The sequence below is a fragment of the Hypomesus nipponensis genome, chromosome 5 (genome assembly GCF_054491055.1).
Source record: "Hypomesus nipponensis isolate SF chromosome 5, ASM5449105v1, whole genome shotgun sequence".
NCBI classification, from domain to species: domain Eukaryota; kingdom Metazoa; phylum Chordata; class Actinopteri; order Osmeriformes; family Osmeridae; genus Hypomesus; species Hypomesus nipponensis.
Window position 1 is genome coordinate 8,875,139 of NC_140365.1, and position 14,210 is coordinate 8,889,348.

Here is a 14,210-nt window from a genome sequence, read left to right on the forward strand (position 1 = left end):
CTCCTCCCTCCCTCCCTCCCTCCCCTCCTCCCTCCCCCCCGGGCCACCTGCTTCAGATCATGTTGCAATGCCGACTTGTCCCCCCGGCCGGGTCACGGAGGAGAAGGCTGAGCCAACGGGGAGAGAAGCCTCTCCACAACGACACGCCCTCAGGCTCGGGGGCGAGGGCGCGGCCGACACACCTGGCCTCACCGCGGCACAGCCCGGGCCGCGAGGGCACGGGGATAACACGCCCACAACACCGTGTGCGGGAGAGAGAGAGAGGGCTTGGGAGAGAGAGGGCTAGGGTGAGAGGGCTAGGTCCTCGCCTAGAAAAGCCAGGGTGTCACTCGGGCACGGGTGACATGGAACGGGCTGGTGAGCCAGCAGGACTGCGGCTCGCGAGCGTGTCACAGAGCGCTGGGGAGGGCAAGGCTCAACGCTGCCGTGTTCCAACAGACCAGACAGGGACGGGCCAGGACTTTGGAGAGACAAGATTGGAGAGACAAGAAAGAGGGAGAGGAGAGGGGAGAAAGTAAGGCGAGAGAGAAAGAGAGAAAAAGAGAGGCGAGAAAGAGAGAGAGAGAAAGTGAGAGAGAGAGAGAGAGAGAGAGAGAGAGAGAGAGAGAGAGAGAGAGAGAGAGAGAGAGAGAGAGAGAGAGAGAGAAAGCGAAAGGAGAGAGAGAGGAGAGACAGGGGAGACAGCCGGATCAAACGAGTGCACCAGTACACTGTGCTCCATCCAGCACGCTATCTTGAGTCTTCAAAGCCAAGGAACAGTTACATAACTGTGGCCCCAGACGTCGGAATTAGTTCCGATCTTTTATCTCACTTTTCTTCCTTTTCCTTTTTGATCCTTCTTTTTTTTCCTCATTAAAACTACAGACAGTCCCACAGATTTCTTTTTTTTTGGGGGGGGGGGGGGAGAGTTTGGCCATAAATTCAAATCAAAGTCTTCGCGGACGAGACATCCTGAAAGGTAGAGGCAAGACCTCGGCTCATGCTCGTAAAAGGAAAAGGCTGCAAAGGCCTTTGGGTTGGTGAAGACGCTTTTCCCTCACACCCAGTCTACCCTGCGCGGCCGGAAACAAAGCTGAAAACAAACACTGAAGAACCCGGAACAATCTTTTGGGCCGTCGAATCCAAAGACAAAAAACTAATTTGATCCCCAAAAAGTGACTAAGAAAGAAAAAATATAAAATAATCCTAACTGGGTCTTGGTCATGTGACTGTGTGTATGTGTGGGCAGGCTTGTGATGTGTGTTGGGGGTGGGGGTGGGGGGGGAGGTGAGGTGAGGTGAGCAGTACCTTCGCTGTCCTCCTGGTTGTCTTCGTCGTCATCAGCTGATGCCGTGGAGGCGACGCTCTCGCTCTGGGACACGTCCCGGTCGCCGCGAGCTCTCCGATTGTCCTGACACACACACACACACACAGGTCACAAGACGCTGCAAAGATCTCTGGTGTACCAGGGAGTGCACGGCTAATGTTGGGCACGCGTGTTGAGACAGACAGCAAACCTACGGCACAGTCCACAAGTCTGAGACCACGAGTCAAGAGAAGTCTATTTTGCATTTTGTTCAAATGTAAATTGCTTCTTCTTTTTTTTCCTTTTTTTTATGCCATTACCAATTCTAACATCAGCTTAACAATTCTGTGATGTCACAGAAAGCTCCCACAGTCTTTCAGAGACCATCAGAGACCCCCCCCCCCCCCCCCTTAAAAGCCCGACGTGGTCTCGAGACGTTCGGACGCGGCCGTATCTGGGCTGGAGCGGCATGGGGGGTGGCACCTGCTTGTGCTGCTGGAGCAGGTTGTCCAGGTTGTGGCGCCTCTTGTAGTTGAAGTAGAAGTTCTTGCACTGAGCCTCGCTCTTGGTGCCCACCATCTTGGCGATGGCTGGCCAGTTCCTACCGTGCTCCACCAGCCCTGAGGGGGAGAGAGAGAGGGTCAGCGGGCAGGTCAGCGGGCAGGTCAGCAGGCATCCCAGCGCGTCCACCGGCAGCGCATGACGGCGCAGCGCGGCACATGGGCTGCTCTCTGGAAAGGGGCGGCGTATCGGAAATGGACCGAATCTGGCACAAAAGAGGTAGGCATATTCCTATTCTATTCCCGAGCAAGGAATATCTCTGCCATTATGACCCTCCCCCCCCAAAAAAACAGAAATGACAACTGAGATTGGAATCTTTAACCTTGCAGAGTCGACTTGTTGCTCACCTGTCATATATCCCCAGGTGTTCCACCTGGACAACAGCCATGCCCTTTACCTTACACAGTCCCCCCCTCCCCCCCTCCCCCAACACAATCTACATCCCAGTAATCTCCGTGACTGACTCAACCTGCCCTGCCCCGCTTTGACCTACACCAAACTCACAATCAGCTTTGGCCAGTCTTCAACAAACTGCCAAGCTTAGGGAGTGGCGCTGGGCTGGCACGCGGCCAGTAAACCTTTGACATCAGGGTGTCTCTCTCGAACGCAAAATCCCTTGGCAACGACCTGCGCCCCCCCCCCCCCCCCCTCCTCCCCGCTCCCTCTCTCCCCCTTTCTCTTGCCTGGCTCGCCCCAGCCCTACCTCCCAGAGCGCAGCTCATCTGCTCTGGCGAGCTAAAGGACACTGGCACTTTGACAAGTCGCCACAGCTCAAAGACAAAGCCCCATTACTGCCACTGCTAACGGATGAGGACAGCCGGAACACTCGCGTCTCATTCGGAGGAGTCGCCAACCACCCAGGACTGCGCGGTGTAGCCCCGGCAGGGTTGGGCTTGGCAGGGGCGCTAGCTCACGCTCCAGTAGCCCCCTGGTTCTCACCCTCTCTCTTCCGAGTCAAGGCGGCTACTGAATAGGAAATCAATTGACCTGATTCAGGTGACACGTATCGTTTTTTTTTTTTTTTTCTTTTACGTGTTACGTTTGAGTAAGGTTGACTTTTTTTTTCAAAAATTGACATTGTTGATTCTTCTACTGGTCTGAACCGTTTATTTCTGAGTGACTATCATCGTAAACTAACTTACACAGTAATTGAAAAGGTAGCCACTTTGTGCCCTCCTCAGGTTCTGCTGGGGGGGGGGGGGGGGGGGGCCTCAAAAGAAAGGAAAAGGGGCCCCTACTCTGACCGAACCTCTGGAAGCCCAACATAAACAAATCTCCTGTGACACAGACCAGAACATGTTCTCAACCTCTCTCTCCCTCCCCCCCCCCCTCTCTCTCCATCCAGTGAACGGAGGGGGGTCTCTCTCTCTCTCTCTCTCTCTCTCTCTCTCTCAAATGAGTCCTTTTAGAGCACCTTGTGTGCAGGTCCTGGCAGAACTTCCCGTGTAAGACCTGGTTCTGGCCAGCCTGACCCCGTTTATACCCCGGGCTTATCAAGATTAACTGCTCGGGCTGGCACCGATTCGCTTTCAGGGGAACGCTAAACGCATGTACTGTTGGTCCAAACGTCTTGAGGCCACCGTTTCTAGGGGACACATCGAAAGACGGCGAGCGTGCAACTGTGAGTTGGAGCGGAAAAGATCGATCGAAAGCGTCCTACAGAAGACCGAGGGGGTGGAGGAAGGTGGTGTGCAAGTCATGCAAGTCCATACCTGAGGCGTTACCAAATCCTCAAACCCACCCAGGAGATCGGAATAAATCCACATTAATCCTTCTATTTGCTTTCCCCAGTCCAATGAGCTTAGCAGCGGTGGGCCTCACTATTACAGCCTATAGCTGACAAAGCAGGAGGGGGGTCTGGGAGAGGGAGCTATGGGCTTATAGAGGCTGAGGTAAAACTCACACAGTCTCTGACTGACTGAAGTAACAAGTCAAAAAAAAAAAGACATGAATAGTTCAAGTTTCTGGAGGGAAAAACTAGAGCACCTCAAAAACTTTCCTTAATAAAAAAAATATATATATATATATATATATAGTGTGTATGTGTGGGAGGGGAAGGTTGTGTCCTGCAAGATCCGGAGGCTTGACAAAGTGTTACGGTGAATAATAGATCTGGATCTTCAGAGGAAGCCCCAACTGTCACGCTCGGTTGCTTGAGGCTTTAGCCTTAATAGATCAGTCCTGAAAGCCAGGCCACAGCGCTCGCAGCCGCCCCTGTCTCCCTCTAAAAGCCCACACGTAAGCAGTCAGCGGACCGCGCGCGCGTGTGTGTGTGTGTGTGCGTAAGAGAGACAGAGAGAGAGAGAGCGAGAGAGCGAGAGAGCAAGAGAGACAGAGAGAGAGCGAGAGAGACAGAGAGCGACAGAGAGCGAGAGAGAGAGAGAGAGAGAGAGAGAGAGAGAGAGGGAGGGTGGGTGGAATAAGGAGAGAGAGATCAAAACCAAAGCCCTACCTTTCTTCGCGACTTCCATCTCCTCCTCGGTCCAGCGAGAAGTCTCTCCGCTCTCGACGGCAGCGCCTGGTAAGAGTCACGGGCAGAGGAGAGAGAACGGCTTCATCAGCTCAGAGGAAGGAGAGAGAGAAAACAAGGCTGGTCCTCAGCTACTCGCTTCTCACGGACGCTAATCTAATAATCTGTTTACATTCAGGGGCTGCCGAGATCTGCCCCACACTCGCTCTTTTCCCCTCTCTCTCTCTCTCTCTCCCTCTCTCTCTCTCCCTCTCTCTCTCTCTCGAGCCGACTCCTCCCTGTCTCTCGAGCTCTCTCGCTCGTGTTCGTTCCCTCCCCTCTCTCTCTCTCTCTCGCTCTCTCTCAGTCAACCAACCGGAAAGCCTCCCTCCCTCCGCGTGCTGCCCCCCCCCCCCCCCCCCCCCCCGACCACACCTCCTTAGGGGAGGGCCCTAGTCAGCTGATCGGGCTCCAGACAGCAGAGAGCCCCGCCTCCCCACTTTGGGAAAACGGCCTTGGGCAGAAGCAAACAGGCTGATAGAACACCCAGACAGACAAACACACACACAGACTGCATCCCCCCCTCCCTCCTCGCTCACTCACTGTCACAGTGCCCTAAACCCCCCCCCCCCCCCCCATCGGCTTCGGTTTACACCCGGCACCCCCCCAGCCAGGTTCTAAGAACAGGACTACATACTACACTCGGGGGAGGGGTGAACCCTGGCCCAACTCCTGTCCATGGGACCCAGATTGTGTAAACACTTGGACAAATATAGCTGGGGATGACCCTTGACATTTACTATGTGAGCGTCCGTTCCCCCTCCCCCTCCCCCCTCACACCCCCCCCCCACCCACCCACCAAAAAGATGGGGAGGTCTGCTCGCAATGTTGAGACGGGCTCCCACTGAAACGGCCCTCTCGCCACACAAGGCCTGTTCAAACAAACGTCCTCTTGCTCCCGTGGCACGCCGGCCCCTCACGTGTTCCCCTCCTGGCCTCTTCCCCCCCCCTCTCTCCCCCTCTTGACCCCCACGACTGTTGGGCTCCGGTGAGATGGCCATTCATCTCACCCAGTCCCCTCTATTAAGACGTAGGGAGCTATGAATGCTGGCCGTGGGCACGTAGCACCTCGTCTCAACCCCCCCCCCCCCCCCACACACACACACACACACACACACACACACACAACCACACCTCCTTGTGGGTCTTAACGAGATCAAACCACCGCGGCCCTCTACTCTGAATCCTGCCCTGCCCTGGCCCCTGGGCAGAGGGGCCAAACACACAGATGGTTGCCCTCAGCAACCGGAGGCTCTCCTGAGGAAAACAACTTGGGGGTTACTAGCACACACACACACACGTGGACATGTACAGGCACGGAGGCGTACACAGATACACACACACACACAGACGTAAACAGGCACGCAAGCACTTGAAAGTGATTGAGGCTGACACTAACCTCCATAAATCCCCTCACACACCTAGTTTGGGCTCAGGGCCAGAGAGGCTGGAGGAGAGGGGTGGGGGTGCTCTCAAGGTTCAAATCTCATTATAGGGTCAGGACTTGCATAGCATCGCAGACGGTCCGGGTGGTGGTGGTGGGGGGTTGCTGACAGAACACATAACCGGGAGCTACATCTCATTACCTTCCGTGATGAATTAGCCGTGCAGATTGTCGAAGTGTTCGCACTGGTAGAAAACCGGGATTCTCAGCATGAAACCGACGAAAACTCCCCCCCCCCCCCCCTCCCCGCCCATGAAAACCAACCCTCTCAGAGACATGAGCGTTTGGCCACACAGAAGAAGAAAGTGACGAAAGGTGTCAGTTTGACAAGCAGCCCAACCTGAGACACACAACACCCAACCTTCCTCCAATTCCAAACCCAACCCCCCCCCCCCCCCCCGGGTTGGTTGGTAACCCAGACCAGGACGGCTCTCCTACCTCTGCTAGCCTCCAGGCTCATGGGGGCCTGCTTGGCGGGCTCCCTCAGGGTCTTCTGGCTGGCCTCCTGCTTGGGGGGCTCGGGCAGGGCCGGCTCCGAGGCTGAGGAGGGCGTCTCCTCGGCGGCCACGGACGCCGCCTCGTTGGCCATGGAGCGCGTGGTGACACGGCCCTTGCGTCGGCCCTGGCTGTTGGCCGTCTTCCTGCCGCGCGGCGTGCTCTGCTCCTTGCCGTCGTCGTCCTCCGCGCCGTCGCACTTGTCTTTGTCTCTGTCTCTGTCCCTGTCGGGGGGGGGGGAACAAAAATCGAATTAGGGAGAATGATCAACAGCCTGTACTTTTCTGGCGATTTCGCAGCGCACGTTGAAAACCACTTGTCCTTTTTTCATGTTTGGTGCGCCACTGAATAGATGCATTCTCGTTCAGGACCCGGGGTCCATTATCATCAGTAGGTTTGTTTTATCGGCACTGGCATTTGTCATCTGTGGTTCGACAGGAGTCACGTCTAACGTACCTGAGCGACATGGACAAACAGACTGCCAGTCATTTGTCTAATGGCTGGGTGCCCTGAGGCAAAACAACCGTGTGTGTGTCTGTGTTTGAGTGCGAGTTGTGAGGATAGGGCATTGGGAACATTTTAAGCAGCTTGCCTGTGTGCGTGTGTGTGTGTGTGCGTACTTGTTGAGCCGCTAACACAACATACTGTCAGGAACACATTGCACTATGCATTTAAGAGGGATGCTGATCCCCCATGGCAAAGTGCAGAATTCCTCAGGCCAGGTCCTCTGTGTGTGCGTGTGCGAGCCTGGGAGCCAGTGTAGCTGCCAGTCACAGAGGTGAGTAGGGGTCCTCCTTCTGGAATGATCTACTACATATTTAGGGGGACGTTGATCCCAGCGATACATTTGCAAAATTCCTGTTAACTCCAATTCCTTAACTGCAGGCTTAAATGTACCAGGAGCAGGATTCTCCATAAAACATCAGAACAGGGTCAGTCTAAGGGCTACCTCTAGCTAGACAGGTTGGAGCTACACAGCTACCTGATTCTAACCAGGCTACACTAGACCTGCCTGACTCTAACCAGGCTACAGTAGAGCTGCTTGACTCTAACCAGGCTACAGCAGAGCTACCTGACTCTAACCAGGCTACACTAGACCTTCCAGACTCTAACCAGGCTACAGTAGAGCTGCATGACTCTAACCAGGCTACAGCAGAGCTGCCTGACTCTAACCAGGCTACAGCAGAGCTGCCTGACTCTAACCAGGCTACAGCAGAGCTGCCTGACTCTAACCAGGCTACAGCAGAGCTGCCTGACTCTAACCAGGCTACAGCAAAGCTGCCTGACTCTAACCAGGCTACAGCAGAGCTGCCTGACTCTAACCAGGCTACAGCAGAGCTGCCTGACTCTAACCAGGCTACAGCAGAGCTGCCTGACTCTAACCAGGCTACACTAGAGCTGCCTGACTCTAACCAGGCTACACTAGAGCTGCCTGACTCTAACCAGGCTACACTAGAGCTGCCTGACTCTAACCAGGCTACAGCAGAGATGCCTGTGTAAAAAGAGCCGCCTGGTATCTCCATGGCGAACCGCGCTCACCTGGACTCCTCCTTTTCATCTTTCTCCTCCTCGTCCTTCTTCTCCTCGTCCTCCTTCTTCTCGGACTTCTCCAACTTGTCCTCCTCCGTCTTGTCTTCGGCCTTGTCTTCTTGCGAGGGACGTGTGATCTGCTGGGAAACACAAAGAGCGGCGTCTTCAAGCATCGGCGCAAAACAGGAAGGGGATTGGTCTGGTCATTTGGGAATGCCCCGGGAGGTGGATATTCACACCTCTCCTGTCGAGAAGTCCAAAACCCTTCGCGAGAATTGGGTCTGCTAAACCTCAGGCCGAACGAATGACGGGTAAACTCGGGACTGTCTCGTTTCAAAGTCGGCACGTGTTTTTTGACTCCTCTTCGGTGAAGCCCAAAGCTAAATCAGTTCTATGTGACCTACTTCCCTTTTAAGGCTACAGTGGAACTATGGAAACAACCCTCCCAGCGAGGACCTGGAGGAAACCTACTGGATGAATACCCCCAGGCCCGCTTATCGGACCATACATCCACGCATATCCAGCCTCCATCAATGACCCGCCCTGGGATCTCATCACGTCCAGGCCTAAAGCTGGACTTCCTCCTGCTCGCACATCAAGCAGCCATCTTGGATGACGCGGACATCGCCCAGGCTGATTCCCCACTGACCTCGGAATGAGCTGGAAGCACACTGGCCAAGGGGGGGTGGGGGTGAGTGAGGGGGCACGGTTGATTATTGCGTCTGGAAACGACAGTGGGCTGTTCCGCCACAGGCGAAAAGGAGTAGAACGTAATATTCCGTTAATGAGTTGCCCTCGGGTCACCCCTTCTATGATGCAGCTCAATTTCCTCCCAGATAACCAGATACGAGTGGAAAGGTTAAACAGGTCCGGCCTTCCAGCCTGCCTACATTAGATTAGGACTGTGCAGTCTTTGGACGGTCTTTTGCATGGATGCAATGGATGTCTACGGGTTCATGACACATTGAGACACACACACACACACACACCGAGTACAACGACACTGCCTCATGACGTGAAGCAGCGTAGATGACCCCCCGTATTCCGGTCGATGAGCAAACGAAAGGGAAGTGAAAGGTAAGTGCCTTTATGGGCTAGCCGCTAGCGTCTGGTTCCTGAACTGCGTTCACCCCGATAGAATAGAATATCTTTATTGTCATTGTACACTGTACAACGACGGGGATAGTTTGTGCGATAGACTAATGCGGTGGTGGTGGGGCTAGGTTGTGCGATAGACTAATGCGCTGGTGGTGGGGCTAGGTTGTGCGATAGACTAATGCGGTGGTGGTGGGGCTAGGTTGTGCGATAGACTAATGCGGTGGTGGCGGGGCTAGTTTGTGCGATAGACTAATGCGGTGGTGGTGGGGCTAGGTTGTGCGATAGACTAATGCGTTCTGCAGAGAAGGGAGACTGGCATTGGTCACGGTTTGGAATGGAAGGGAGAAAACAGGACAAAGTAACACGGCGGATATCGCTATTTTTAATTTTTTGTACGACGTAGTTAAGGCGGCAGGCGTTACTCGCGCTGCGGGAAACCCTGGAGAGGGGGGCCGATGATCTTCTGGAGCGCCCTTTGAGAGCCCGTCCGTTCTATAACTTTGGAGGCCTTCAAAAGGGAAAAGGCATGGGGACTTGACAGATGTATCCACACAGCCTACTTGCAGCTGGTAACACACACGGTGCTCACACACAAAGGCAGACGAATGACGCGGTAGTGACTTAAGCCATGAAACGACGTAACCCTGGTGAAGGACGGAACACGAGTCCAGCCCAGCGACTGAGGACGGAGCAACATTCTTTTATCATCACGGCTGCTGGCGCGCGCCACCACAGAATCCCCTCCTCCTCGCCTGTTCCACGAAAGTGCTGCGCTGGAACAAGTCTGGCTATGCCAAGCCAAACAGCCCATGCTGGTAGCAGATGGGGCCAAGGAATGTACTAAACTCAATGGTGAGGCAGGAAAAGGAACATAGCAAAGAGGGGAGGGGGTGGGGTGAGGTGGGGTGGGCGGCAGAGTGAGATAACCAAACAAAATAGGAGCGGGGGGGGGGGTCAAGGGTGGGCTGTCTTGACAGGGGGAAAAGGCTACATCCAGCACAGTGACTGTGCACAAATAACAGAGGACAGCCGTCCACCAATCAGCTCGCCCAGGCCCAGCGCCCGCCCCCTCACATCAGGGCCGGGGTGTGTCTGCCCGTCTGCTTCAGGAGATACCGGGCGCAGAGAGGGGGTCTCCCTGCCAGCGCGTGCCCCCTAAGACTGCAGCCCGCACGCAGCTGTTCTGCCAACAGTCAACGGGACACTGTGGTTCTGCGGTCCGGCCGTGTTTTGGGACGGAACACTTTTTTTTCCTGACCGGCTCTGAATATTCCGTGTGTTCACTCCTAACCAAACCCCCCCCCCCCCTCTCCACCCCACTCTTTTGCTGATTCACCGGACCTGTTTGGGTTGGGAAATGACCGAGACACGGGCCAATGTTCCCCTTTCCGACCACAGGCGGGGCGCTAAGCAGGAATCTCTCCGGCCCCTTGGCAACTCCACGGAGAAGAGCCTTTTTCGCTAGCCTGGGATAGCGAAAAAACAGACCCAATGGCTATTGTTTGTGCGCCAGTTCTTTACCTACGCCCCATTTCGGTGTGTCCTGACCTTTTCACGATCCTATGATCCAATTACCAAATAACAAGACGATTCAAAAGTTCAAGTTAGTTCATTGGAACTGGCATTCAGAAAGAACAAACCTTGTTAAAATGCCTCAGCACCAGGTTCCCCCCCCCCCCCCCTTCAAGCCATGTCGAGAGGCAGCCCGGTCGGGAGTCATTAACGGCGGCTCCGCCACTCTCTCACTGTCATTATCCAGTTAACTGTGCCAGTAGCAGCTAGGCACCTGGTCACGGAGGCTTTGAGGACACAACTTTCTTGGCCCGGTTTTCCAAGGATAATGGGATCGGCTTGATGACTTTAACTGCCTAGCGATGAAGGGGGTGGGGAGGGGGAACCAAATGCACCGAGGAAACCGGTTCCTTTTACATGTTGCAAAGGATTTTAAAATGAAAAACTGCGGAGCATTCCTTCAGACGAGGCCTGCGACTGGACAACAATCAAGTTCCTCCGAGTCTGATTTGGGGAAAAGTCCAAAACAAACAGAAGGTATTACCAAGTAGACCTCCATGTCCACCATCGTGAAGTCTGATCTACTGGGAGCTGACCTTTCAGACAGCTGGACACACTCACACACACACACACACACACACACACACACTGTAGCCAACGTTTCACTAAGTTGCTGGAATACACATTTTGTGAACGCTCAATTTATGGTCCCAACTAGAACAAATAACGAGAAGCCTGGATGTTGCACTGTGTGACGCATGCTATTGATACACATGCACTTCTCTGTTCACACAGCATAAATCAACAGACGCAAAGATGTGGGTGAGAAAGTTGCTTTTAAACTACAGGGTGACGGTGAGGGGTCAAATTAGGGGGGGGGGGGGGGGGATATCAAACACCATATCGAAAAGCAGTGCGATAAAAAACACATTTTCTGCCAAAAACACTCTGCGAGACACCAAAGAAAAACGTGTTGTCCACAACATCACACTCCGAGCTTGACTCCGGGGAGACGTGGAGCCACTTTGCAGCCTCGCTCACCTCACGCCAAAACACACACCCTCGGTTTTCCCTGTGCGGCGTCCCAACGGGGGGGAACGGAAAAAGTGGGGTTCGCGTCCGTCGACGGCGACATCTGCACATCGAAACGAGATTTCAAGACCGCAAATACTGCATCCAGTGCAGCCTTGGCCCGACCCCCCCCCCCCCCCCCCTGAAAACGTCCGCGATCGTGAGGATACACACGTCACGTCTAAACTGTCTAAATAAAGGCCATAATTGTCTGCAGATGGACACATCTGCAGCCTGCATTCCCCCCTTCGACGAAAAACCGAAGGCTGCGGCCGTGTCAAATATGTGATTGTGCAACGGGCACGGGGGGGGGGGAGAGAAAAAGAAAAGCAAGCAACGCGCGGAGGAAGTTACTGGGAAACAGGCAGCGACAGGACGAGGGGCTGGAGAACGGAGGCGAGGGGGGGCACAAAAGGATAAACAAGAGTGTGAAAGGAAAGAGGGGAGGGGTCGGCGAGAGCGAGAGACACACACACCAAGAGGGCCAGCAAGCCATGACATTGTTTTTACCAAAAAATAAAGACAGAAGAGAGAGAGAGGAGAGAGTGAGAGAGAGAGAGAGAGAGAGAGAGAGAGAAGAGAGGGGGGGGAAGACATGCAGCAAGAAGTGCGCGCCTTCCCAATTCCCCCCCCGCGGACGTACCTGACGGCTCATTTGTCGCTCGCGAAAGCCTTGCTCCCCGGGAGTAGCCCCTGCTCGGGGGTTAACCTGCGCGAGTGTGGTCCCACCGTGCCTCCATGGCGGCGCCAGCAGTACTGGGGAGCGGCGGGGCTAGCGCTCATGCTAGCGCAGCAGGAGAGCACCATAGCACGCCGCCTCAGAAGGGGGGCCCTGGCTGAGGCACGGGCGCACATATTCCAGGAAAGCGTGTCATCGGGTCACTTAAGCCGCCGGAGGAATCGCCCATCTCACATGCGCCGCTCTAATCTATGCGGGGTCACTCGAGGTAATCCCCGTCGAGTGCTCCTCTTTGATTGGCACTCGCAGCAGTACAGCCAGTTATTTGGGCCTGTAAGAGCGCTGGGACGTACCACTTTGCTCTGACCGAGAGGGGAGATTCATGGGGAGAGAATAAAAAGGAAATGCAAGAGGAGAGGGAAAAAAAAAACCTTGCTGTGGCCAGCTTATACAAGCTGCCAGGGCTGGCTATCATTTGTCTCTCTCTCTCTCTCCCCCCTCCCTGTTTCTCACTCATTTCAGCTACTTAACGTAGTAAAAGTTTGTTTTTGTTCTTTTTGTGTTTCTCGTACTGCATATGTTGCCAGGGGAACAGACAGCACAATGCCCACTCAAGGGTCCATTGATTCAAAACTCTGCATTCCAATAACTCCACGACAACGCCACATTCAGTTCACTCGTTGGGGCTTCGAGAACACATTCCGACCATCAAAATGACAACAGACAAAAGCCATCGCATGGGAGAAACACCGACTGACCAAACGGCCTGGGGCACGTGGTGTTAGACGCTCAGGGTTGCCAATGCTCTGACAGCATACGGCTTCATTACAGGGACCAGGCTGCTGGTGAATGGACCAGCGCATCCATCCAGTAACCCCCACAGCCAGGGCTTGTGATCTGGGCCTCCCAGCTCAGACAGAGGCCCCTCTGTTACAGGAACACAGCGGAGAGGGTCCTGGGGGGGTGGGGGGGAAGTGGGTCATCCTGTCTGTGGAGACTGGAATACAGGCCAGTCAGGCTGCCTGGTCCTCCACACCAGAGTGGAAGACAGATCATCCAAGTCGTTGAGACTTCTCGAATAAAAGGGGGAGAGACGAATACGAGAGCAAACACGTTCTTGTGTTTGGGGACACACACACACACACAGAGACACACACACACACGTACAATCTGGGGTACTTCAGGAGAAGGGAAGTCCACTCCACCCTACAGCAGTAAGTCTTGCATGCCAGCAAAGATAAGCTCGACAAAAGTGAATTAGTGAAAGAGTGACGCACACACACACACACACAGTAGGCCTAGTAGTAATAATAGAGAAAGAAGACAGTGAGGTCTCGTATCTCACATGGGCTCATTTCCCATGCCAGGGAGCTCAATCCTCCAATCTGACCTGTGTGTCTGTCTGGGCCAGCGAGTCTCCATAGGCAGACCCACAGAATGTTCCGGCCCAGCAGCGAGCCAGGGCGCAGCATCCAGACAGGAGGAAGCCTGGGGAGGAGGGGGGGCATCCTCCTGGGGCACTGCCAGAGGAACAGCCCCCCTCCCCTCTCCTCCACCACCACCACCACCACCACCAGGACGTCAGATAAAAAGCAAAGGGAAGCCCAATCTGGGTGGTTCCGAAATGAAGCTGTGTGTTTTGTGTGTCACCCCAGATGTCAGCAGTCATCTCAGCCTGTGTACACATAGTGGGACTAGTCATCATACAAGGATGACAAGCCACATGCTGATGGTAGGACACTATTCTATCAACAGCTGCTCAGTTGGTTTGAACTATAGACCCCCCCACCCCCTACCCACCCACCCCCACCCCACCACGATTTGGTCATACTACCGGTCAAATGATGAAATGCTAAAAATGAATAACAATAGAAAAATGAAACCATACGGAGCACTCCAGTAATGCACACGCCACACCACCAACCTTCTCTTGGAAAAGGGAGTGGAGGCATTACAAGCCCACGTGCTGTGGCTGTCACCCCCCCCCTCCCCCCCCCCCCCGGCCTCTGCTCACCTCTGCGAGTGG

The 14,210-nt window shown here is 54.6% G+C and overlaps 2 protein-coding genes across 8 annotated transcripts in view; one reads left to right on the forward strand and one right to left on the reverse strand.

Annotated features, from left to right (window-relative positions):
* The window catches only part of ncor1 (nuclear receptor corepressor 1), a 46,874-nt gene that overhangs the window by 17,253 nt on the left and 15,411 nt on the right, over nucleotides 1–14,210 (reverse strand). For 4 of the 7 annotated variants that reach the window (XM_084697749.1, XM_084697751.1, XM_084697750.1 and 1 more), the window contains exons 15-19: nucleotides 7,834–7,964; nucleotides 6,238–6,518; nucleotides 4,299–4,364; nucleotides 1,769–1,905; nucleotides 1,288–1,390 (exon numbers count right to left, since the gene is read on the reverse strand). In XM_084697749.1, coding sequence (XP_084553875.1) covers nucleotides 1,288–1,390; nucleotides 1,769–1,905; nucleotides 4,299–4,364; nucleotides 6,238–6,518; nucleotides 7,834–7,964 — 718 coding nt within the window. Of the gene's footprint in view, nucleotides 1–1,287; nucleotides 1,391–1,768; nucleotides 1,906–4,298; nucleotides 4,365–6,237; nucleotides 6,519–7,833; nucleotides 7,965–12,148; nucleotides 12,488–14,210 lie in introns of those variants that run through there. The other 3 variants (XM_084697754.1, XM_084697752.1, XM_084697748.1) reach the window with 3 other exon arrangements.
* Nucleotides 8,821–14,210, forward strand: part of pigl (phosphatidylinositol glycan anchor biosynthesis, class L) — a 32,830-nt gene continuing 27,440 nt past the window's right edge. Inside the window, exon 1 of the mRNA XM_084697773.1 lies at nucleotides 8,821–8,901. Coding sequence (XP_084553899.1) covers nucleotides 8,876–8,901 — 26 coding nt within the window. The 5' untranslated portion in view covers nucleotides 8,821–8,875. The remainder of the gene's footprint in view (nucleotides 8,902–14,210) is intronic.